Source organism: Amia ocellicauda, chromosome 9, assembly GCF_036373705.1.
Source record: "Amia ocellicauda isolate fAmiCal2 chromosome 9, fAmiCal2.hap1, whole genome shotgun sequence".
NCBI lineage: Eukaryota > Metazoa > Chordata > Actinopteri > Amiiformes > Amiidae > Amia > Amia ocellicauda.
Window position 1 is genome coordinate 42,200,070 of NC_089858.1, and position 27,888 is coordinate 42,227,957.

Here is a 27,888-nt window from a genome sequence, read left to right on the forward strand (position 1 = left end):
CTTTCAATTCAGAGACATTTTATCTTTTCCAGTTAAGACCTTTGCCATACATACATAAGAACATAAGAAAGTTTACAAATGAGAGGAGGCCCTTCGACCCATCATGCTTGTTTGGTGTCCATTAGTAAATAAGTGATCCAAGGATACTATCCAGTCTAATTTTAAATGTTCCCACATTTTCATCTTCAACCACATTGCTGGGTAGTTTGTTTCAGATTGTGACAACTGTGTGAAGAAGTGTCTGCTGTTTTCAGCCTTGAATGCCTTGAAGCCTAATTTCCATTTGTGTCCCTGCTGATCTGGAAAAGCTCCTCTGGTTTGATGTGGTTGATGCCTTTCATGATTTTGAAGACTTGAATCAATGATATACATGTTGACAGATTTGTTTAAAATATTCAAGTAAAAACAAATTAAGCAATTCAAGGCAAGTTTATTTTATCTCCTTTCACGCTGGAACATCACAGTAAAGTTAGAGCAAACACACGGCAATTAAAAATAAATCAACCTATTTTAAAAGCACATTCGAATCCAAAATGTTTGCAATTTTGATTTAAAAGAAGCATAACTGCAAAATGCTTTAGTTGTTTTTCCACTTCTTTTGACTAAACCTTTGGTACATGGGTGATCTTTATATATATATATATATATATATAGGGCATTTATAAATTGTCAAATTATATGCATTATTTTGTAATTTCAACAAGGATTACCAGAAAATGTAATTGAAAACAAAGTTTTGAGACCTTGTATACTCTAATTGAGACATTTAAATCTAAATGTGAAGACATAAATTCCTTTTGAAACTGACTAATTTTGGGTTGACACACAGGAATTACCTACACTGTATGGTATGACAGGATAGGAAGTACTAGAGCCTGTGAATTTGTAGGATGTGAATTTAACTGGCAGGAAAAAGCAGTCTCAGATGGAAAACCTGTACATCAGTTTAAAATTCACTTCCTGTTGGGATTGATAAACAAGGGTAGGATTTCATCTCCATACCCCAATTTCTTCAAATAAAATGTCACCCCCCAGAAATGTACCACAGTAGAAAAAAATAATAATAATCAAAAGCAGTTGTCTTTAATTCACTGCCCATATACGGTTTGCCTAGTACATTGATTCAGATGTCAAGAAAATAAAATGCTTTCTTGAAATAAATCCACACCTTCCCCCACATTAGACAAATAACTTACTTTCATTAAATCATCTCCATGTTCCCGATTGACATTTTGCAAGTACCTCTGCTTGAAATAGGCAGAGTAGGTTACATGGTTAGTGCAGTTTCTTTTCTGTATCTGATTATCTGTATGGTGTGTACACCCATGATGCTAAACATGTGTATTCTTGCCCTCAAAGAATACCCTTACTTGTGTAAAGGTGGAGTCTAGACAGAAAAATCCTACACAGCATTGCAGAACATACAGCGGAGTTATAGAAGTGAATAACGTACCGTAGTGATACATGTGTTCTATTCAGTTCAGTCACAAAATGATTTAACTTGGAATTTCCAACCGCTCTTCAAGAAATTAAACTTTGACACCTGCTTAAATCTTATCCGTGGTTCAGAACAGAGCTTCTACTTTGGGATTGTGTTTGGTACATTTGGCACTCAACCAGTATTGAAAAGCTAGGTATTGGTTATTTGAGTTTGCAAGCTGTTCACTAGATCTAAGGATCCAGCTGTTTCATTACATTACAGCAGCAGACTAGGAAAAGTATAATTTGCACTGTGTTTATATACATACAGTGATGGGAAAAAAGTATTTGATCCCCTGCTGATTTTGTACGTTTGCCCAATGACAAAGAAATGATCAGTCTATAATTTTAATGGTAGGTGTATTTTAACAGTGAGAGACAGAATAACAACAAAAAAATCCAGAAAAATTCATTTCAAAAAAGTTATAAATTGATTTGCATGTTAATGAGGGAAATAAGTATTTGATCCCCTATCAATCAGCAAGATTTCTGGCTCCCAGGTGTCTTTTATACAGGTAACGAGCTGAGATTAGGAGCACTCTCTTAAAGGGAGTGCTCCTAATCTCAGCTCGTTACCTGTATAAAAGACACCTGTCCACAGAAGCAATCAATCAATCAGATTCCAAACTCTCCACCATGGCCAAGACCAAAGAGCTGTCCAAGGATGTCAGGGACAAGATTGTAGACCTACACAAGGCTGGAATGGGCTACAAGACCATCGCCAAGCAGCTTGGTGAGAAGGTGACAACAGTTGGTGCGATTATTCGCCAATGGAAGAAACACAAAATAACTGTCAGTCTCCCTCGGTCTGGGGCTCCATGCAAGATCTCACCTCGTGGACTTTCAATGATCATAAGAACAGTGAGGAATCAGCCCAGAACTACACGGGAGGATCTTGTTAATGATCTCAAGGCAGCTGGGATCATAGTCACCAAGAAAACAATTGGTAACACACTACGCCGTGAAGGATTGAAATCCTGCAGCGCCCGCAAGGTCCCCCTGCTCAAGAAAGCACATGTACAGGCCCGTCTGAAGTTTGCCAGTGAACATCTGAATGATTCAGAGGAGAACTGGGTGAAAGTGTTGTGGTCAGATGAGACCAAAATCAAGCTCTTTGGCATCAACTCAACTCGCCGTGTTTGGAGGAGGAGGAATGACCCCAAGAACTCCATCCCCACCGTCAAACATGGAGGTGGAAACATTATGCTTTGGGGGTGTTTTTCTGCTAAGGGGACAGGACAACTGCACCGCAACAAAGGGACGATGGACGGGGCCATGTACCGTCAAATCTTGGGTGAGAACCTCCTTCCCTCAGCCAGGGCATTGAAAAGGGGTTGTGGATGGGTATTCCAGCATGACAATGACCCAAAACACACAGCCAAGGCAACAAAGGAGTGGCTCAAGAAGAAGGACATTAAGATCCTGGAGTGGCCTAGCCAGTCTCCAGACCTTAATCCCATAGAAAATCTGTGGAGGGAGCTGAAGGTTCGAGTTGCCAAACGTCAGCCTCAATACCTTGATGACTTGGACAGGATCTGCAAAGAGGAGTGAGACAAAATCCCTCCTGAGATGTGTGCAAACCTGGTGGCCAACTACAAGAAACGTCTGACCTCTGTGATTGCCAATGAGGGTTTTGCCACCAAGTACTAAGTCGAAGGGGTCAAATACTTATTTCACTCATTAACATGCAAATCAATTTATAACTTTTTTTAAATGCATTTTTCTGGATTTTTTTGTTGTTGTTCTGTCTCTCACTGTTAAAATACACCTACCATTAAAATTATAGACTGATCATTTCTTTGTCAGTGGGCAAACGTACAAAATCAGCAGGGGATCAAATACTTTTTTCACCTCACTGTATATGATGTACACATATACAATTATATACATTCATATTTTTGAGGAACACTACAATATGTTTTATATTTAGGTCTATATAAATACGTTTTTTGAACCTGAATTTGTATTGCCATTGTTCACATTAAAGCATGTTAAAATGACTACGACTCAAAAAGAGCATAAAATGCAGTGTATTCGTTTACGTTGTGAGGGTACAAATAAACAAAACATTTATTTTCAAACCTATGTTTACTCATATGACAACACAAATTCATAAAACCCATTTTGAAGTACATTTGTGATGACTATGACTTGCAAAGACGGTCAAAATCGGTCACAGGCATTAGCTGCCGAATGAGGAAAATTGATTAATTGAGATGCCATTGATGAATCATAAATTCAAGTTTAACAAAAAATGCAACAGAATATTCTAAGGCTAGTGAATACTTCTCTTCTTTCTCTAAAATTCTTTGTTTTATTGTAGGGCTGGGCGATATGACTTAATATCTCTATTTTTAGAAGTTTGGGCGATATACGATATATATCTCTGTTTCTTGTTTTTGTCCAATCAAACCACAGACCAAAGACATTCAAACTACAAGTATTTCGTTAATCCTTCAATTATCAATACTAACAAATACTACATGCGGGCTGTCATGGTAAATGTATGCAGAATGCAACACATTACAGGGCAAGTGTTGTTTGATTACTACGTGTGTTATGTTCTTATATATATATATATATATATATATATATATATATACACACACACACACACGTTTAAAAATAGCTGGCGTTACAATAGTTTTAATAAATCTTAAATGCGGGGTGCCTTATCCCAGGGATTTTATATGGAACAATTAGGAAGGATGGACAGCAGCTTCCGTCTGAAAACAGTCCATATTCACCGATGTCTCAAATTATTTATTAGAGAAAAAGTGAACATATAATGCTTATGCATTTCGACTTATCTTCCTCAGAGCACATATATACATATACACATTATGATTTACTGTCACATAACAACAATAACACAAGTAATAATCACGCAACACATGTGCTGTTGAAGGTATAGATTCAGGAAGATTGACCACATCCGGGTTTTTAGTGGCGCATTTAACATCTGCTAGACAGGGACATTTCTTCTCTGATTGTCGCGTTTCGATTCTGCTTACCGGTACAGCACGTTGTTAATACAAAATTGTGATATTATTTATTATTATTATTATTAATAATAATAATAATAATAATGATGATAATCATAATAATACAACTGTTGAACCACTTCACCATCTTAATAAAAATAAAATGATACTTTCTGGATGTGTTTTGCATTGCTTTCCAATTTATTAAAATGCAAACAAACGTTATTATTAATTTTATACAAATTTTATCAATCTAAATTAGCGGGGGGTGCTTGCAGATCGAGTTTAGCCCGACGACGACAGCGGTGCGCAATGTGTGCGCCTGTGCATTAAAGTATCTTTTGGTTATGTTGGTTATTATGTGTCAGTTCACTCTCCATGTCTGTCTGTGTTTCTGGTGCACATTTCTACCTGCATCCAGCACATGTGGAAGAACCGGGAAGAACGCAAAGCGTCCTAATGACGAAAAATAATGCCGTAAAGATTGCAATTTGCGACACCACAATATAAACGATATAGCATAATATGAAACTATAGACGTTTCTCTATCGTCATACGATATATATCATCATATCGCACAGCCCTATTTTATTGTATGCTATTATGTTTACTTTTTTGGGTGGTGGGGGCTGGGCTGTGATTTGTAGCCTCACAACGCATACGAATACACTGCATTTTAGACGGCAATCTAACTACATAGGATGTGGATCTGAAATTGGTGTGCCAAAGAAATGAATTAAAGCCTGTGCTATTTGTCTGCATACATTTAACATTTCAGATTCCTATGGGAATTCCTTATGGTGTGTGTGACCAGTCATATCCATCTTAATGCTTAAGAAGTTCACAGATCCATGTCTTTTCTACAATTATATAATTGTATTATACAGGAGAAATGATAAGCTTCAAATACTGGTTCTGGCTTCAAAAGCTAGGAATGCACTTTATTGTATCAAAGCAGGACCTCCTTTAATTAGCTGTGTCATGTGACAGGACATGTTCCATTGTTTGACAACAGCCTTTTCTAAGCAGTCCCTATAATAAAGGGGTAGCCCAGTTCTGCCACCTAGTGAGAGCCACATACATTTTGTGTTGGTTGAATTTATTTACATTTTTTGCAAAACAAAATTCACAGATTAACCCCAACTATCATGGAACTATCTTTGACTTCTTAAACCATCAGACCTGAAAATAATTATGTTTTCAAGGTGGGAGGCTTTTGTAGAGTTCAAAAGTGGTGATATTCCATGGGTCACCTCTACCAGCCATTGGAATTTGTTTGGTTCTACTACTGCTACCCCCCTCCTTTTTCATTTTCCATCATCAGCATGATCAGTGAAACCACGCTATATCGAACTTGTTCTGGCCTCAAGCATTTCCCTTAATAATAGTCAGCAAATACTTGTTGTTAGAGCTAACACTGTGTATGCAGTAAATAAATCTACAATGGTTAAATTATCTCCTTTCTTTAATTGCAATTTGATCTATAAGCTTACTTAAAATATACAGTGTATTAACAACACGGGTACTAAACACTGATAAATGCAAATAAGTGGGCTTCATCATCCGTCCAACCGTTTAAGTCTACGTGTAATGCTTAGGAAAATGCTAAATTCACATAAAATATCAGAAAATGCTTTTAATTACACATCCTTACAAATTGTTGTGAAACCGGATTTTGGTATTTTAGCAAGTAGAAGCATGTGCCACTTAGCCAACTAATGTAATGTAATGAACTTTTAAATAGTTTGAAAACATTTTGGAGATAGAAGTTTTTATACTTATGGAAAAGGTTCAAATGAAGCTAACATAGGTAAATTAATCAAATGATTTAAATTGTCAACATTATAACTTTAAGACTTGCAGACAAGACTTTATGCACTAAAGACCTTAGTAAAAGTTTAAAAATGCTCTAAATATGCTTGACTCTTTCGACTTTCAAAAGCATTTTTTTAACGCATTACATCCGAATTTGCATTATATTGGATAGCGTTATTTTGAGGTAGAGGTGTATGTTTATGATTTTTCTCAGGAGGGATTTATGGCCACTGCTCTGAGCAGAATGGTTGTCGCTTTTAAACTGCTTTTTGGAACTCTATCGGATTTAGGTCTGTGGATTGTGATACACATACAAGAATAAATATTCTGCGTTCATTTAACCATTTCTTTGTAAACAGAGATGGTTTCGATCATTATCAGGCTGGAATGTCAATTTTCAACCAAGCCTGAGAGAACAAGGTTTTTAGCCAAAATGGTGGTACCTAATGGAACAGGTGACCTTTGGAAGCTTTTATAAAAATTCCAAAAGGTTCATTTTAACTTCTAGAAAACAGATGAAGCAGGATGATTTTTCAGGAATTTGAGATACTTACAGTGCATCCGGAAAGTATTCACAGCGCTTCACTTTTTCCACATTTTGTTATGTTACAGCCTTATTCCAAAATGGATTAAATTCACTATTTCCCTCAAAATTCTACAAACAATACCCCATAATGACAACGCGAAAGAAGATTTTGAAATCTTTGCAAATGTATTAAAAATAAAAAACAAATAAAGCACATAAGTATTCACAGCCTTTGCCATGACACTCAAAATTGAGCTCAGGTGCATCCTGTTTCTACTGATCATCCTTGAGATGTTTCTACAACTTGATTGGAGTTCACCTGTGGTAAATTCAGTTGATTGGACACGATTTGGAAAGGCACATGTATGGTATGTATAGTAGAGTGGCCAGACGGAAGCCACTCCTCAGTAAAAGGCACATGACAGCCCACCTGGAGTTTGCCAAAAGGCACCTGAAGGACTCTCGGACCATGAGAAACAAAATTCTCTGGTCTGATGAAACAAAGATTGAACTCATGTCTGGAGGAAACCAGGCACCGCTCATCACCTGGCCAATACCATCCCTACAGTGAAGCATGGTGGTGGCAGCATCATGCTGTGGGGATGTTCTTCAGCGGCAGGAACTGGGAGACTAGTCAGGATCAAGGGAAAGATGAATGCAGCAATGTAGAGAGACATCCTTGATGAAAACCTGCTCCAGAGCGCTCTGGACCACAGACTGGGGCGAAGGTTCATCTTCCAACAGGACAACCAAGATAACAAAGGAGTGGCTACAGGACAACTCTGTAAATGTCCTTGAGTGGCCCAGCCAGAGCCCAGACTTGAACCCGATTGAACATCTCTGGAGAGATCTGAAAATGGCTGTGCACCGACGCTCCCCGTCCAACCTGATGGAGCTTGAGAGGTCCTGCAAAAAAGAATGGGAGAAACTGCCCAAAAATAGGTGTGCCAAGCTTGTAGCATCATACTCAAAAAGACTTGAGGCTGTAATTGGTGAAAAAGGTGCTTCAACAAAGTATTGAGCAAAGGCTGTGAATACTTATGTACATGTGCTTTTTTTGTTTTTTATTTTTAATACATTTGCAAAGATTTCAAACAAACTTCTTTCACGTTGTCATTATGGGGTATTGTTTGTAGAATTTTGAGGAAAGTATTTAATTTAATCCATTTTTGAATAAGGCTGTAACATAACAAAATGTGGAAAAAGTGAAGCGCTGTGAATACCTTCCGGATGCACTGTACAGGTGTGTATAAATGTGATATTTGTGCAGGGTTTGAATTAATGTGGAGACCATTGTACTTTTGCTGTTTTTCAGCCTATCTTTTTTTTTTTTTTTTTTTTTTTTAACAACATTTGCAAACTGCAAATAGTTATTTTTTAACAGAGGTAAACCAAGAGTCTGCAGCTGTGGCCCTAGTGAGCAACCATAGTTCTGACTTAATGTGACTAATTATGGGTCTATTTAGAACAGGATAAGTTTTTTTTTTTTTTTTTTGGGTAATTTTATTTAAGCTTTCCATAAAGTGTATTAAAATAAATTCGGTCAGGATGTTTTCTGCAACATTTTCATTTTTGTGATCTTCTGTGAACCTATCAGATGTTTCATTTGTGTTTTTTGTGCTTTGTGGTGTGCCCCTTACATACTACTACTTTGTAAAGCTTGCTTTGTATAAGTATGTGCATCTGAAAGCCAGTTACAGTTCTACTTAGACTTAAGCATAGGGTACAAACGTACTCAAACTGTATTCCAAGTTATTATTGACGTGCAATTTCTAACTGAAGCGCTGTGAAAAATTGTTGACTCGCAGGTTTAATGGTATAAAATTGAAGTGATGCATTATATGCAATTTAATTCATATTCCTTACCTAACATGGCCATCGCTGAAGCACAAAACTAGAGGGCAGAGTAGCATTAATAATTTAACTCTACAAGTGTCTGGGAGCTTTCAGATTTTCTTTTAATGAAGTGTCAAGGCATTTCTGCAACCAGCTGTTGGTCCCCAAAACATCCTATAAACCTTGTAAATTTTTTAAGGTAATGGGATTTCAGAAATAGAAAAGCATGCTAACAATTTTAGCAGCATAAAGCAGGCACCTCACAGTTCAATACAAACCTTGTTCCATTGCAAAGGACAGTGGGTAATAAAGAGGTCATATTCTTGGGAATAAGAAGAAGAAAAAAAAGTTAGGTTTCAGGAACAAGACTCCATTCTCCCCTAACTCTCCCATGTGATGTTATGACCCAACAAGCATCCTATTCACCACGGCGGCTACAGCCCAGCCAGGGGAAATCACTGCAGTACAGCCTAATGAAAAGAGAGACATTGGTTATTATCATCTTATACAGGTTAGCAAACACACTTTAATCAGGGCTTATACATGAGCTTTTGGTCACTACACGCCCTATGGCTGTTAAAATAAATGGCTAAAATAACAACCTACTATTCTGAGACTTAACCTTCTTGTTGCTGTGGCAGAAGCCAGTTTAGTTTCTCCTTGTGTTTGGTTTTATTTTATTTTTTTAATTCCCAAATTGCTGAAAGTAGGAGGGGTTAAAAACAAACCTTTAAAAGTTGCCCTGAAACTGAAATAAATTAACATGTCAACTGAGCATTAAACGTTTGCGATATTGATATTGCTTGTTAATTACTTGGTGGTGCCTGGAAATTCAAAAGTCCACCACAATTAGGAAAAGCTAAAAAAATATATATTTACATTTTAAGTTGCATAATATTTTACTTTTCAAAATCATTTTTTAAACTCATTACTAATCTAAAGTAAATAACTTGCAAAAGCACTAAATAGTTTAGAATGTGAGGGTTGGATTTTCTGCTACCAGGCTCAGATTCTCATAATTCAATGAATAGTTCTATGCGTGGTTAATGGTCAGTAATAGGCTTGGCAAAAGGCAACTATCCGTGTTCCTTTGTGTCCTTCCAGATTGCATCATAACCGTCTTATACACGCAAGTCACACACCAGTTTCTATGTTGTTTACTACAAATAACTGTTAAGTCATTGTGGTTACGCCTGTTTGCAAAGGGCCTTTTTTATTTAGTAACAGGTTAAAAAAAAAAAATAGGTAGGCCCTGCAGTGGTTCTCTTCCTAGCAAATTTCATGGCAGTCTATGCACTTGGGTGTGTCCATAGATGACTGTAATGGTTGTTCCTAGTTTCCCTGCCAACACTGTACAACATTGTTTTTCAGTGGGGGGAAAAAGCTAAAGTTTAGTCTTTGTTTTAGAATTTTTTCTTTTCTTGTCATAATTATGTTTTGCATCATTGATGGAAACCCCACTAAAAAAACAGCCGTATTCCCTTTGTTACTCTTCCACTATCCAGAACCAGTTTGGCACACATTGTTGTCATAGATAACAAGAGGGTTGTAGTAGTTAAGAAATGTATTGCCAAGATTTGAGCCATCCTACTTCACTCTGTACACTTTTCTTTCCCATGATTTCACACACCGTTCTTTTTCTTGGTGGTTTACATAATTACAGTATAAGTATAAGCTATTGAAGTTACATGTGTAATTCTATAATGAAGTATGAAGTTCTTTTATATGAAGTGTCTTTGTGGATGAAGTCCTATATTTTCTGGTGAAGAGTAACCATTCCCTACAGTTCATACTTTTAAACAGTGTTGGGAAATGACCAATCTGTTGTTTTTTTGCAGTGATTTGAAGTTTTTTAAACTCTAAATGTTTCCCTTCTCCTCCCTCATTTTCTGCAGTCAAACAAGGTCCCAGTGGTACAGCATCCACATCACGTTCATCCTCTGACCCCCCTCATCACTTACAGCAATGAACATTTCTCTCCAGGGACACCACCTTCACACCTCTCTCCAGAAATCCTTGATCCAAAAACAGGTGAGGCAGCTTGCCTAACATTTCCACTGGCTTAACCGTCTGTGCTGGGCTGGACATGTCCATGTTCTCCATTGTGAAGTCCGTCCCCTGTTGTGGGAGGAGGCAGAGCGATTGTGGGTTTTGGTTTGTGTTTCGAAAGCAACACTACGAGCAATAGAGCCTGACGTGGAAAGGACTTTTGTGGCTATTTTATTCTTTCTGCTTTACATGATTGTAAACAGTGTAATAAATACACGTTTCTTTTAGGAGATATTAGGAAGAGCTAAACGTGTATAGACAACATTATATTCAGACAAGCATTACGTTATCGTAAGAGAACTTTTCCATGTGCAACAATAACAATAATAGTACTAAATTGCAGATGTATTAATAATCAGGGGTGGACAAATCACATCTATGTGTGGTAGTCCAGTGAGCTATCAAAAGGTAAACTATGGTAGCCCGCCACAGATTTTGTAAGTTTTTAATTGTAAAATAAAACAAGTGTGTTAAAAGTTTATTTTCAATTAGACAGTCATCCGTGCACGGATCACCATCAAACTGCAGATGCTTGGCATAGGCATAGTCAGTGTCAGTGTCAAATTTGTTGCGAACGAGAGCGGGGGGAGTGGCAAGAACATAAGACGGTTTACAAACGAGAGGAGGCCATTCGACCCATCTTGCTCATTTGGTGTGTTGTTTTTTTTTTTTTTTTTTAATTTCCTTCAATGAATATGGAAACTTTGGGTCCATGTATATTCAAAAAGTATCAAATGTCATTTCAGCAATTATGAGGCTGTCATAACACCAACACACATGGTAGAACAGTAGACCTAGTGGTATCTCATAAAGTAATTAAATTCGGCATAGATTTCTGATGCATTGGACTCACGTCAGTGTTAATAATTCATCTCATCCAGAAAGAGAGATGCTCTCCTTCTCAATGTCAGCACTCATCCCTACATAGATAGACTACTTACGGTTACCCTACAGTTAATAAAATGCATCACGTTACTGCAAACTTTCCCTTCCCACCCGCACAATACAACGACTGCCAGCGATCTTCAAAAAAACAGATACAATGGCAGTTTACCCATGTTTTGACAATGTGCTCGAGTCACAGATTAAATGCCCCTCTCCCTCTCAGGGTTTACATGGATTAGTTTATTGCACTTGAGACAAGCTGCTGTTTACCCGATGTCATGCAAATTCATAGCGAAGGCGTTAATTAATATGTAAATTAGCTCTACATACAGCTCTCGCGCTGTTTTAGCAGGAACATCACAGAACAGGTTTACAGGCGTGAGAACAATACTCGAGACACTGGCTGTATTCAAAACCGCATAATACACATACTACATACGAGCATTTCAGTGTTATGTAGTACATGTAGTATGCAGTTTCGAATACAGCCACTGACATAATTGAGTCCATAGCTGCCATTTGACAACTTGTTCAAATTACTTTTTCACGTCACTGATGGAGCAGCAAGCCATGAATATAAATGTTTTATTAGGATTACAACACGATGTACAATACTGAAACCTTGAAACCTACAAATAATCTGACCAGATCTTTTCACGTATCACTTTTTAATGCAGCCATTTAAGGAGATCTATAAATACACGATTATGTCCGTAACATTTGCATGTTTTCCCCCATGGTTTTGTCATTTTTACGTCATTTACTGGAGTATTTGGGATTGAGACGTTTTTTTGGCCACAAAACTGATTCTCCCAATTTTTGGTCAAAACATGCACGTGCATCATCGCTTCACGAGTTACAAACATTGCATGTAAACTCCCCCTGTGGCACTGCAGTAAACTTATGTGTGTGTATATTATATACTTGTATGTATGTGTATATATATAAATTATAAAACAAACCAGCAACTACAGACGTCTACAAACTCACTTCGCCAATACAAATATTATAATTAGGCATAAAAGATTCTCAGTTGAACAACTAAACACACAGAGCTTGACGTAAATTAGTTTGTAATAAATTTGCGTTACCTTTACTTGGTTATTTATTTTATGCAGTTTTAACGTTTCAGTCGGCTTCTTTTGCAACTTAAACAAGTATACAAACTCCCGCCTGCAAGCCAACCCTATTGGAATAACTCTGTTCAGCATAAAGCCCTCCCCCATAGGCCTAAGAGCCAATCACAACTCGCATTCAACAAAGAACTCGCCCCCACCTGTTGCGTCAATCAAGACCGGAAGCCTGCCGGTATTTTGGGACATTAGAGTTTGGTAGTCCAGTCCCAATTTTTGGTAGTCCCGGCCGTACGGACTATCAATTCGTCCACCACTGATATTATTAATAATAATATCATCATCAAGATATGTGCTAGTAGATTTTTAATTGGCACAACATGACTCCCTTAACTTATTCCTCTTTTTGCAGATTTGTAACTGCAAACAACACTTTTTGCCATATTATTTTTAATTAACTTAGCAGATGCCTTTAGCCAGGGCAAGTTACAGTTGAAACAAAATACACATGTTTTATGATTAATCATACAGTAACAGCAGCTACAATATAGCAGGTTATAATTTAAAGTGTGCACACTTCAGTCATGGCATTTATGGACTTATGGACACATTTATTAAACCAGTTCTTAATGTTTTACAGGGAAACCCAGATCTTCTGTATTTATTAATTAATTAATTTAACTTGTAAATGGGCACACGTTAACTAAATCATGTTCACCTTCATACTGATTGTCTCTGCAAACGATTCACAAAATGACAGCCCGAAACACCGTCCAGTTCATAAAATATTAATAAAATCGGCTGCTACTGCTCCGATTATCCTTCAGTTTATTTTTAACTAGTCACGGCACTGCACCAGGGTCCTTTGAAATCCTTGTTCGGCAAGTTTTTAGTACACTCGGATATTAACTGTAAGCAGTCATTGTTTCTGTATGTGGATTGCTGCTAATAAAACTGTAATTTCTTTGTGATCCCACAAGGCACTTTGGATGCGTCCAGGCACTTAAGCCAGTGGAAACAACCGTTTAAATGTCCAGGGCCATAAATTCCATTCCATTTACAGCGATAATGAAATATTCAATATTGTTTGGTACAATTGTCATGAATGTGAGAATGTTTCAAAATCAAAATACTCAACTCAACTAAATAGGAAGAAATTACACACACATTGTAATTGTAATTTTTTTGTATCGTTTGCTTCTTTTTATATAGTTGAGATATTGGAATTGCACTGTTACATGAAGTCCCCAGTCTCCTGTTCAAGTGGGGAAACCTTAATCAAGTAAAGTTAAATAAATGGTGTTGAATCTGTACAATATACTAGGTCTGTACTTGTGGTTTTGTATAGCCTGGAGCATATGGACACATATAATTCAAAGTGATTAACTATGTACTAAACTAGTATAAGTCTAATTGGAACCTTTGGTGATAAACTGGGCCTGACAGAAAGTTATAAAATGATTTTAAAAGGTTGTATATAACATTTTGTATAATTAGTAAAACAATGTTTTTGTTACACTGATAAAATAGTGGAGATTTCTGAGATGCAGTCACCTTGAAGTTCGTTTAACTGTAACACTTAAAGTGTAAAATCACTGGACCTTGTTCCCTTTTGAAGTTAATTGGAAAGCCAGGGCAGTTCTGTATGTTAGTAATTTACACCACTAACATAAAGCTATTATATTTATATAACCTGGTAAGCCTTTTTGGAGGGGCAGATCTTGTTAGGTTTGTTTTCATAAATGAGACAAATGTTTTTGAAAAAGATAAGTAAAGTTACAGTATATGAAATACAACTAATTCCGTTTAATCCATTGAGCTGATCGGTTAGCTGCTCTTTCAAATGTATCGCTCAACTCGCAAGTCGCTCAGTCACTGGCACGCTGTTGCTGAGCCCTGCACTGTGTGCACACTGCCCGCTCGCCAGGGGCGTGTTTTATTTTTAAACTAGCGAGTAGAACAGAGAAGGCACTTCCGTGTGCAGAGCACATCTGCCTCCCATTGGTTGTTGCCGAACTCAGTCACTGCGCGCTCGCTGCTAATTTGCATAAAGTTGAACTTTGCTCAACTCTCCACTGTCGCTGCCGCCAGGAGATTTTGTCTCCGAGCGTAGCCCCGCCCCCTGTCGCCGGAAGTCGCCGGCTCTTATTGGAAATGAATGGGAGCGTGTCGCTCTGTCGCGGGCAGTGTGAATGCACCTTTAGACTTAATGTAATTTGAGACCGTTTATATAGTTCCAATCAGTTTTGGATGCATTTATTTTTTCTCTCCCCACCAGGAATCCCCAGGACACCCCATCCTTCAGAGCTCTCGCCCTACTACCCCCTTTCTCCTGGAGCTGTTGGACAGATCCCCCATCCACTGGGATGGCTGGTGCCACAGTAAGATCTTATTCCCATTATCTTTCTCTGTCTATTTGCTAAGCTTAATATAGATGTTTAAAAACCATCTAGTTCCGTCAAGTTGTTTTGAATTGGTTTGTGAATACATGGAAAAGATGCAACGCAACTGGAAATGTGCAATGACGGTCATCCTTAGAAAAACAATTGAGATGCGTTCAGTTGTGTTGAGTTGGTTATGTGTATCCACCTCCATCAGCAGGTAGTAATAGTATTAAAGTCAGCAGCCAATCATAAGTGAGGTAGTTCATGTGGCTATCCAAAGCTTCAGAATGGTGGAACACACGTGGATTGCTTAGTTGATATCAGTCAGTAGCTGTAAAGACTATTCTCAACTAGCTGACTTGTCCAGTTGAATCAAGCTGCATTGTGTTCACTACTGCTGTTCTCAGCTTTAGACCACATACACACTAAATTAAGTGGTGAGTTCACCACACGATTATTGACCTAATTAATCATGTTTAGGAACCAGTACTGAGTGTAGTTATTAAATTCACTTTGTGTATTAATTATGCATGTATATTATATAAATATGCATAAAAAACTGCAGTATTCACAAGTGAATTTGGGGGACATTTACATCCTTTTCAACATTGTACTGTTTTACCATTAATCTCAATCGAATATCATAAGGTGAGATTCAAAAATCAAAACATTCACTTCAGGGGAATTATAGTAATAAATACATATTTTTCTCACCCCTTTAAACAACCGTGACAGTCAAGAGATTGTTGCTATTAACATCCAATTACAGACAGTGGCATACTAAAAAGCATACGTGGCCCCAGAAATCTTCTAATTTCTTGTTCGGTTTCTGAGATGCTTGAGGAGACTGTAAAACAGCAGGTAGTAATTGTGTATTTCAAAGTCCCAATTCCAAGGTAGCCAACATGTTTTGGAGTGAGTGATGGAGAGTGAATACAGGGTAGGATCTTGTCATTTGGCACATTTATCTCTGCTTGTGCCCTAGGCTGTGCCCTCAGCATTTTCAGTGCAGCTAAGGCAATGATAAATTCTTAGTGTGTTCAAGGTTATGTGACTGTCTGGCTGTATTCACCTATATAGGTGTTTAGATCTTTTATGAATTGTCCAGTTGATGAAGTAAGTAAATGTTTAGTTTTTCTCTCAATGTGGAGGCTTAAGATCTAGTCTAGAAAGCATAGAAAGTACATGTCAACTAATAAAATAAATTACACCTGCTATTCAATATTAATAGTTTGAAAATATGTTGAGGGGTATATATATAAAAAGAAAGGTGAAGGAAATGCATCTGTTCCTAGAGAAAATGTACATTGTGTTATTTTTCTGGCTTCCGTGATTTGTTTGTGATAACTGTGCACAAACACAATATTGCACTAGATACAGAGAGAACTTAGTATTTGTGTATTACATAATTCTTCTATTTACAAAAAAGGTTTCACCTATGTATCTTCTCCATACATTGCTTTATCAGACAGGGCCAACCCATGTACTCAATACCTCCAGGTGGGTTCAGACACCCCTATCCGGCTCTGGCAATGAATGCATCCATGTCAAGGTGAGTAACCTTCAACCTCTGGGGGAGGGAGGGATTCTGTTGAAATAATCTGCTGGACAAAGAGAGTTCTGAAGAGGTGACAATAGGTAATTAAGTCCATCCTTAAAGGTCAACTGAACCATAAAAGTAACAGATTTTGGCATTCTGTAGCTGTAATTTTCAGCATATATCATAGCATTCTATAGCAGAAATTTGAATGTGCAGTATTTTGGCACATTTTATAAAGGATATGTTAAGATATTCCATATACATTCATTAGCACATACATTGCACTGAAGAAAAACATATGTCACTAGGAGCACTGAAAAACCCTTGCTATATTATCTTGGCTGAATATGAGAAATGATATGTAAGTTGGGAAAAGGTGATTCATTGATATTGAGAAATTGCAATGTTTAGGAGTCCTGGATGTTTTACATTAATCTTGTAACGATGTTGGTAAGAGTAAGATCAATTCTAGGAAGATTATTTTTCAGCAGCAGCCTCCAAGTTCATCATGTATTTACTTTCCTTCCTGTATTATGCAAGACAGAAATTGTCAGGTTACATCTTTAGAAGGTCACCAACCATAAAATAATTTTAATTTGAAAGACAACAGGCTTTAGTTATGTTAAAGTAGAATTGAATGGCAATCAGTATTTTTAAGTGATCCTGAACTATTTTAGTAACCCCAAAGAGTAGTTTGAATCCTATCTCTGAATACATAGTACAAAGTTGCATTGCAGAGTTGCAGAGTTCTTTGAAATACTCCCCTCCTTGGTGTCTGGGTTGCACTGCCTCACCATGCAGATGAAAGGCTTGACAATCGATCTGTGGAATTGAACCTCATCTAAACAGATGCCTCCTTTCTAATTGAGCTTTCTGCACAGCTAAAAAGGTGGTAAAAAACACTGATCTGTGAAGATAGGATGTGTACCATTTTTAATACCATGTTTGCATTCTATAGTCTATATTTTGGGAATGAGGGAAGTGAGGATTTCAAATTGATGCAGAATGCCTTTAAATTTAAAGCATTTTTACATTGATGCATTCCTATCTCTTTACCCCTATGTATGTTTTCTTTTCTTGCTTTTATCCTTCTGAAAGAAGTGGTGAGATGCCTTTTTAGACATAAGAAGTCCTATGGTCTCCTAGACAAGGTCACCTCCACACAAAGCTGTTGAGCCATAGATTTAGTGTTGAACCAATGAGACCTTTTTCTTGCACAATGAAATGCACAATTTAGCATACCAATGAATTCAACTGTATTTTAAGAAATGAGAAATGTCCTAGTGAATGAGAGGAGGGAGGGGTAGGTCAGCACTGTTTTCTCTTGTAAACTCCTTGGATCAGACAGAATAGAAAGCCGTACCACACTCCCAGCTGAATTTGAGGCAAACTGTCAGCCTGTTCCCAGCTTCAAAACAAATCATTTAAAAACTCCTAATTGCTGGTAATTGCACCTTTTTGCATGTTGTTTTTATAAAAAAAAAAAAAAAAAAAATCTTTATAATATGCAGTGCAGAAAGGGAATATTTTTCATGTCCTTGCTAGCGTGGGGTGTGTCTAAGAAGCTACATACATTTTAATGAGAGATAACAGAAGTCAAATTTTGTATTTTATTTCTCTTATCACCATGACACTGGGCTCAAGTTGTTGGTAACAACTGTTGAGCAGCTTGGCATCCATTGTGGGCAAAGGCTAATTCAGCCCTTGTCCACCCCCAGCCCAAGCTTTAAAGGGTTTTTTGTAACAACACCCAGGCAGAATTATTTTTGATAAAGCTGCACAAACATGTTTTTCTTTTCACAGCACAGGCAGAGCCTTGAGGGAGCATGAAGCCCCAATGAATTTAGTCTTGTACAAACCGACCTTCATTTGCTATTCTGTCTTACAACATTTTTTAATGTTAATTGTAGAGAGGATTATTTTTTTTCTTTTTTTTTTCTTTATGGATACAAGACAACTAGAGGGATCTGCTGAGGATGCATATTGAATCAGAACTTTAACATGAATGTACAACAAGCCAGGGAATTTTACCCAAGAAAATGTTTTTTTTAACACCATAACAGTGTATTGGTTTCTGGAGGAGAAAAAAAAAAAAAAAACTACTGTTTCTCTGCAATATAATTTTTGTGGGTCACATCCATGAATCACATCCCATCTATGATTCAATGATCCCAAGGAGTATCCTTCAACAACATGACTTAGGAGTTTGTTCCAGTCCAACACAACAATGTGTGAAGAGCTGTCTCCTGTTTTCTGTATGCTTTTAGACATTTCCACTTTTGACCCCAGGTCCTTGCATCATTGTCAGTCAAATCCTCAGGATTGATATGCTCAGTAGGTCACAATTTTCATTACCTGAATTAAGTCCCACTTAATCTTCTGTGTTCAGTAAGACATAACAAAGTAATGCAGAAATAAGTTGTTAAGCTGGTATTATTGTCTGCTGTGTAATAAACTGTTATGTTTAATACAAACTAACATATTTCTCATGCCCTTCTGTCCTTTCCTTCTCTGCAGCTTGGTGTCCAGTCGTTTTTCACCACACATGGTGCCCCATCCCTCTCACAGCCTACACCAGACTGGCATCCCCCATCCTGCCATTGTGTCCCCTGCCATCAAACAGGAGCCCAACCAGGGCAATATCAGCCCCAATGTGCACCCGTGAGTACTGAGGGTATTAGTGTTTTCATCTGACCCCATAATCAAGGGACACTGAGACAGGTCTGGATTTTAAATTTGCTCTGAATGTGTAAATTCAGGATTTAACCTTTCCTAAATTCTAAGCTATTAAATCCTATATTTTACAATAATTTAATGGTGAACCATGTCCTGGATACTATGTAAAGACCCAGTGGAAAAAATGATCATACTACCACAAATGGAGGGTAAAGAAGTTGCACTTATTTTAACACAAACATTTTAGTTTTTTAATGTCTGTTGCTGTGAAGGACTGTTTGCTTCTGTTTTTCAATCTGCTTTTTGCCATTTTCCTCAGGAAATCGCCAGGACCAGTGAAGAAAGAGGAGGACAAGAAGCCACACATCAAGAAACCGCTCAATGCCTTCATGCTGTACATGAAGGAGATGAGAGCCAAAGTGGTGGCCGAGTGCACCCTCAAAGAGAGTGCGGCCATCAACCAGATCCTTGGCAGAAGGGTAAGCTTATATGATTATACAAGAAAAATGTCCAATGAAACTTTTTATTTATACTTACTATACAATTAATTATAATGATTATCCAAATTAAAAACTTTTTTTTTCCATCTGGAGAAGTAGATCATGTACTTCCACACTTCTATACTTTGGTAGAATTTTCAGGTAGGCTGGGTAGGTAGGTAGGCTCAGGTAGGCTTTGTTGCCTATATATATTATGTTAACATAGTACAGGCAATAGGTGCTTTTACACTGCCATTTCTGATCCAGATCAAAGGCATTGGTAGCATTTGATCCTTGCAGTGCAAATGGTCGACCGGCTCAAGTTCCAGCAAGCACTGCAGTGGTGTTTCTTTTAAAAGCAGGCGGCAGACAAACACCCTTCACATCAGTGGAACACTTCCCCACTCCATTATGAATCAAATATTGTCAATATTAACACTAAATGGCTTATTTTATTTTAGCAAAAATATATAATTGTATTTTATTTAATACATATAATTAAGTTTGGACTTATAAAGTTTGTGCAGCGGCATTTGTTTTAGGCAAGTCGGCAGTCGGCAGAAAAGAGACCCTTCCCTTCTTCCCGTATTATAAATCAGATAGTTACAATTTACAGTAAATGGCTTGTTACTTTGTTAGCAAAAATAAATAATTGTATTTTATACAAAATACTGTGAATACTAACTTGTTTTATATATTTATTTAAATGCTTTGGTTGCGGAAAAAATATGAAAGTCCATTGGTTTTACTTGTTCCTTATGACAGTTTCTGATATAGCCGTGTTTTAAAGGACTAATTTAATATATGCATATAATTAAGTTTGTACTTGTATGCTAGTGCGCATGGGAAGGCGCCTGTGGTGGCTGAAAGTTGATCCTTATCAAATGATAGTGTAAACGCAACACCACTGATGATTAAATGTACTGATGCAGTATAAAAGTGAGAGCAATTTGTATATTCCAAGACACTTCTCAGTACATACATTTTTGTTTATTATCTAAAATTAAAAATAGATCTCAAAAACACAAAGCAAACAAACATTAGGTGATCTTTATGGGAATTTACATTTTTTGTATTCTATGATCTCCCTATCTGTGTCTGTAGCATCTCTGTACTCCAGTATGATGCTACAAAACTTCAATCTTTCATTATGCTTCAACACAACCGTTGGCTGGCTCCACACATTGCCTGTTTAATAGTAGTCAGGAGACTTAACAGCAGAAAAAATAAAGATCTGTGTGGATTTCAGTTTGTAATGGAGTGAATTACAAACAGGACAAAATAATGAATACAATTACATAGGACATAGCTAGACTTTTTAATTTTCAACATTTATTTCTACTGTTCCTACCAGTGTTCAGCGGTGTAATTTGTGTAGTTGTCTGAATTAAATCACACAGATCTGATGAAGAGGAGTTAGGGTTTATTAATAATTCTTCTCAATAATAATAAAAAAAAAAAACTGCAATCAAGCAATACAGAGCAATGCATTTGTTGGAGTAATTGACACAGTTTGTCATTTTATTATATCAAAAGAAGGGCAGGTCTTGTTAGTTTTATTTTTAAAAAGTAGGTTAATGTATTTTTTCACCTTCAGCATATTAAAATAAAGCTGTGTATACCAAGCCTAAACATAGCAAATGCTACAAGGTATGGGGTAGGGTAAAGGAAGGCAGAAAGCATGGAAAGGCCTTTAATAGTATGTTTTGTTTTTCAGTGGCATTCTCTGTCAAGAGAAGAACAGGCCAAATACTATGAACTGGCACGTAAAGAGAGGCAACTTCACTCCCAGCTCTACCCTGGCTGGTCGGCACGAGATAATTATGTGAGCATTGTGTTTGTTTGTTTATAGTTCTATTTATTTTTTACTGTTGAGGACAATATACCACAACACTTTGATATACAGCAACCAGATGTAATGTTCGTAATATTTAAGATATTAGGTTTGAATTTTACCAAGTTTTCCTTTGTATTACAGTTTGTAATGAAATTAATAAAAACCAAAGCTGGGCTATGGAAACCATGATAATTAAATTAATATAGTACACATTTTCACAATGCTGTGTTGATAATTCTTATAGAGGAATGTTATCTTATGTAATTTTCAAGGAAGTTTTACAGGCATCATTTCTGTTTATAGCCAAACATACATGTTATTGATGTTAGGTTATATCCAGAAAATATTTGATGAGCTGAAACTTAATTGTAAATTTTACATTATTCAACATTTCACTATAAGAATTATCACAGTCAGCATAATGAAAAGTTGTACAATTTTAATTATAATTATTGTGGTTCCCATAGCCCAGCATTTTTTATTAATTCTAAAATAAGCTTTAGTACAAAGAAACTTGAAAGTCACTATTTCTAGCTTAATGAGAAATTTAAAGAATGAGTTTGTAAAATTGTATTAATGTTAGGTTTATCATAGTTGAGATTCAGTACCTATATAATAATAAATTGAGAATTGCTGAATTGTTTGATAATTATATTTTTTAGTAAGATCATGTATTATAAATGTCTTTGTAATAAACAACACGTTTTTAATTATGCCTTGTATACTAATTGAAGGGAACATAATCACTTTTTTGCATTTATACTTGTAATGTGGTTTACACCATTAAATGGAAAATTTACTCATTTGATTCTTCAAATGACAGAAACCAACATTTCATTATTTTCATCTGTCATTTTACCCCGTTTTTGATTTGCATTGTATTTCTGTCGGCAGGGAAAGCGGAAAAAGAGGAAGAGAGATTGCAAACCGCAAGACACAACACCAGAAGGTATGCAGGTGTTATTTCTGCTCTCCAAGTTCAGATAACCTCACACTGGTGACAAAGTACTGGCATCCAACTTCAGGCTAGCTTTCAGTGTAGTTTGTTGTGTAGTGTATCCTGTCCTTTCCAAATATGGAAAGCCTAGGTTTACCAAAACCAAAAAATGGGGAATTTTGTAATGCACTCACCTTCTGTAAATCTTCAGGTAACACATGAACCTACTGTGAAGGCAAAAACATTATTAGTAGACCCAAAGCAGCTGGGCTGATTAATTGCCATTAAGTATAATGATCTTCATGTGAAGTAAAAAAAAAAATGTATTTTGTAATGTATTTTGTCTTTTAAAACCTTGCTGAATTGGACTCACTGCTATCAACCACATACTTGCAAGAGAAAGATGTTGGCAGTTTATATGTGTCCCTCCTGGTACACCGTCAAATCACCTGCTGCTTTCCACACTAAATCCACAGTACTCCAGGACTACAGCATTGTAGAGCTCTCACTGATTAACATTGTCAAAGCCATATGACACTAGGGCTGGGCGATATGACGATGTTATCGTATATCGACGATGTCTCGCAAGTATGGCGATATCGATAATGACAGTCAGTTATAGACAATAATCGACAATATCAGACAAATTACAATTGATAAACCTAGGAAGTTGACAAAACCATTATAAATAGCCTAGTAGTTACCATACACTTACCTTTTTAGTGTTTTTGATGCATACATGTGTTAACTCAAAACATTAAAAAGACTTTGGCTGTGTCTATTTTCATTACACATTCGCAGAGAGAAGCAAATTTACAAATAACGAATGCAACATATATAGCTTGGCTAGGAAACAGCTCTAGAAATATTATAGGCTTTTAATGCGATTCATAGAATATAAATAATACAAATTAATCAATTAAACATGGAAACCTGAAAAACAAAAGACTAACGCTAAAAAGAAAATGAGACAGCCGAACCTTTGAAAAAATGTTTTATTTAGGACACACTGCTTAGGATATTCAATCATTTAGACAAATTGCATTTATCAGTAGGCCATTTAGACTATTAAACAAGTTTTATTTTTAAATCAAATGATAGGCTATGTGCATAAACAAAAATCACCTTATCACTTGTGTATGGAAATCATTTGTAAATTTAAACAAATATGATTAACATTAACAGTTAACAGTTATAAGTTATAATAACTCCTGACGCCGCCGCCTCTATAATGGAGTTTATATTGTATTATTATATTATACGAACATACTACCTGCATAGATCCATAGCTGAAGCTCTTCTGAATCCATAGATACCACATTTATAGCAATAGTATGTATTATGTCCGAGTTATCGAAAGAATAGCGATGCCATCCTGCATCTGCCCACCCCCCCCGTCTCTCTCTGTCTGGAGCTGTATTTCGCAGCGCCTGTAAGCCGGCCCTTATCAGGTGATCTATGCAGCCGATCAGATTTTTTTGATTGGCTAGAAAATAAAAGGTAGATCTAGAAGTCATGTGTTGTCTATAGTAACAGCTTCTCCATTGGGCAATGCCAGCCTCATGCGTACGGGATTTCTAAAACCAGGAAGTACGCGATGTAAGCAAACCACACATGGCTGTTTTCAGTGGAATCTCGGCTACACAGGTAAAACAACATTTTTTTTTTTTTTTTTTTTTTTAATCTCAAATGGTTTAAAAGATATTTAATATTACGTAAGTTATACACGATTTTTCCGTCCCCAGAGGTTGTTAATGTAATGCTCGAGAGAGCCCCATTAATGGCCCGGCATACACCAAATGCCCGGTCTGTGCTGGCCTTCTCCTTCTGTAGTGAATTGTTTATTGCGACATTCAAATTATGCCCAAAACAGTTAAGCCATGGCCAATTTAGCTGCCGTTTGGCTGCAACAACATTAGCTCCGTTGTCTGTGGTGACGCATGAAATTTTTCTTTCATCGACGCGCCATTCTTTAATACTTTCCAAGAGACTATCCGCCAAATAATCTGCAGTGTGGCTCTCAGGCACGTAAATGGTTCCCAAGCAGTTGGATTGTAGAACCCAGTCTTTGTCTATGTGATGAGCAGTAATTGACGTCATACTGACGGTCAAATTCAGCCTTGTCCACAAGACTAAGAGGTATCATCTCTTTAACCAGAAAACGGGTCACAGCAAGAGTGCACTGTGTCCATTTTAAGATAGATTTATCGTACTTCTTCCCACAAGCGAACGCAGCAGCAATCGGTGTTAAACTAGAGTTTTTCCTGTTTTGAGATGCGGCTGCGGAGCGGGGTTCAAATGAGGTCGCTACTGCTGGATGGTGTATTTGGATATGGCTACGGAGATTAGTGGTCTGTACATCTTTAACCTTTACTTTTTTCTTGCACAGCCTGCAGATAGCTCTGTTGGATGCACTAGTTCACCATTTGCATTTGGTTTAAAACCATAATACTGCCAAATTAACGATGAACATCTTTTCTTGGATATCAAGCCGTCGTCCTCCATTTTTTGCTGGGAAGAATTTGACGTCGGTGGCGAGCGATGGCATGCACGTGGGCGGGTGGGCGGGGTCAGTGTGGAATAGACAATATTATCGGATATCGTGATAGTTTCTAAGGCGATTATCGATTTCAAAAATAATAATAATTACATATCGCCCAGCCCTATATGACACCTCAGCTCACTGTCTCTCAATCCTGGTCCTCAGTAGCCAGTCTTCTGAAGTTCTTGATTCCATTTAATTGCACTACATGCTTGATAGGGCCTTCATCATTTTGCTTAATAAGTGCTTTCTTTTAGAACTTCTCTGATTTAAGGTGAGCTGTCTGGAATTCAAACAGTTGCTTATTATGGGAGTCTTTCATACAATATAATTGCCACCTTGCATAGTACATTGCCAAAATTTGTTTAGACATGTTTTAGAAAGCAGCAGTTTATTAAATGTGTTGAGGACAGACTCAATTGAATCCTCATGGTAACAACACGCGTAACGCAGGTTATTCATGAAACCTCAGGACTGAGGGCAACAAAGTAATTATACAAAATTGAGAATGTTATTCAGTTAAGGGCTCAGTAAGTCTAAGAATTTAGGGTTTGTTTGGAATGAAAATGAGATTACAATGTCTGATCTGAGGACCAGGATTGGGAATTGCTGCCCTAGCCCACAACCCCTGCAGCACTTGTACACCAGGAACATGGTTGGTTACCACTGCCAGATAGAAATTTACAGTTACTAGGCTTCAGGTTGGTCTCTCAAGTGAAGGCTTTTTTCTGTGAAGTGACTTGAGACCCTATTTATTTTATTTTTTTAACCCGTTTCTTTACTCACATTTACTAACCCCCTCTACCCCCCCCACCTCTTTCTGCCTCTTTCTCTTTCTCTTTTTCTTTCTCTATCTCTTCTCACAAGCAGCATATGAGGTTCAGTGCTAGCAGTGGCAGGTATGTCTGCTCTTCTGAAATTGAACTGCATACCTTTCAGATGGGTGTAAATAAGTCAAATTTACCTTATTTTACAACAATTAGTAGTTGAAATGTAAAGAACAGTTAGTGCAAGTTAACACTTCTATTTTCTAAAAAGCTTACATTTTCAGAAACATTAGATTTTGTTCTAAAATAAAAATGAGATTTGCATAATATATTGTGTGGGAGTGTTCTTCACTCATTTATGCAACTTAGCGCCATTGCACCTTGACAAGATCAGGTGTGCAGATGCTCTTTGATTCTCAAATATGTAAGACTGTGTGAGTACTTCATCACAGTTTTGTAGAATATCATTAGGATGCACTTTTGCTCATATGTGGGGGGTTTTGGAGTATCAGAATTAATTTAGGTGAAATCCAAAAATTGTATCCTAATTCCTCACTGTCCTCATGCTGTTAATTCCAGTGTTTTTTTGTTTTTTTTAACTTTCCTTCAGTTTAATGTTTGCAATTATTTTTCATGTGTTTTGCATCGGTACAATATGCCGTTTTTAAAGCAGTGGTGGGGAACCCACATTCTGGAGGCTTCCAGTATCTTTTTTTTTTTTTTATTCACTTCAAATTATTTAAGATAATTGGACCATTTATTGACTAATCTGAACAATAACACATTCTATCCAAGTTGTGCTCCAGGACTGGCTTATCAAGTGTGCAAAGGACTTTGTGGAAGTAATGCGCTCTAATTCTTGATAGATGACCGGGACGGAAGTTATGCAACCCGAACCACAGGCGAGGGCACTAATGAAAGTCAAGTTAAGTTCATCTATCAAATGTTAAAGCCAGCATCGAGAGGGCTTTATTATTAGAAAACTATTTATGCGATTATTTTATAACTTAATAAACTTAAAAACCTGTATTTGTCCAGTAACCTTCCGCTGAGAAAAAGAGCTCCCAACGTAATTAAATGAGAAAAAATAAAATAAAAATAAAATAAATAAATACACATACAGAAACTTATTTTTATTTGGCTAAAATATATCCTTATTCATTTTAATTACTATTCTGTCATTAGTCTTTCTTATAGTTGATCAGAGAAAGTAACGTTAAAGTTACTGAACAGTCCATGCAGTATTCCATCAGAACTTGTTTCTGGAGGCGGGGCATCATTCAAGCTGGCAGGGAGTGGATTGGCTGGAGCTGAAACGGTACTAGCACTTTGACTGGTTGGTTTTGAAGCAGAGTGACTTTTGGATCCTACTGAAGTTAAAACTGTGCACCAGATTTGCTGCGGATTGAGCTTTCATCACGGTGTACCAACATGATTTCCCTCATCTCCAGAACAGCATCAGAAAGTTGCTGAACAGTTGTTGCTCCCATACAATGGTTGTATCTTTGCAAATCTGGTATATGCGCATATTGATTTTATTTGTTTGATTGTATTGAATATACAACATTTCAGCGGGCATTACAATCAGTAATAATTAACTTTAAATATCACCTTGTTCTAATTAGTTATGTGCAGCTGCTTCTTTGCAGTTATCTGAATTTAGTTGAGTTGTGTTTGGTTGCAAACACTGGGAGTTACATTAACAAAGGGATTCAAATCTATGACCGCTTTCTTATTGTCGTATGAACTGCTAGAATGACACACAGCTCCAGTTGCTACTCTTGCGTGAATTCTGTATGCCGTCATCAACTCATCTCCAGTTTGGAACAGACCTGATGTTTGATGTTGCTCAAATCAGTAATTAATGTATAAAAATAGTAAGAGAGCCTTCCATTTAATGTCTTAATTGCAAAAACTTAGGATAACTATACAGCAGGAATAAAATATAAGATATAGTGAGCACTTAAACTGCCAGGTCTAAAATATCCTGTTCCTAACCCTTTCTCATTGCTGTCCTCTAACATTTGTTTTGTTGCCATCTTCATATTTTTCACTCTGAACAACAATTTTTTTTCTGTG

The 27,888-nt window shown here is 37.0% G+C and overlaps 1 protein-coding gene across 1 annotated transcript in view; it reads left to right on the plus strand.

Annotated features, from left to right (window-relative positions):
* Positions 1 to 27,888, plus strand: part of tcf7l1a (transcription factor 7 like 1a) — an 87,332-nt gene that overhangs the window by 57,923 nt on the left and 1,521 nt on the right. The window contains exons 5-11 of the mRNA XM_066714527.1: positions 10,536 to 10,671; positions 14,926 to 15,028; positions 16,500 to 16,583; positions 19,089 to 19,232; positions 19,567 to 19,726; positions 21,444 to 21,551; positions 22,458 to 22,512. Of these exons, the coding sequence (XP_066570624.1) occupies positions 10,536 to 10,671; positions 14,926 to 15,028; positions 16,500 to 16,583; positions 19,089 to 19,232; positions 19,567 to 19,726; positions 21,444 to 21,551; positions 22,458 to 22,512 (790 nt within the window). The remainder of the gene's footprint in view (positions 1 to 10,535; positions 10,672 to 14,925; positions 15,029 to 16,499; positions 16,584 to 19,088; positions 19,233 to 19,566; positions 19,727 to 21,443; positions 21,552 to 22,457; positions 22,513 to 27,888) is intronic.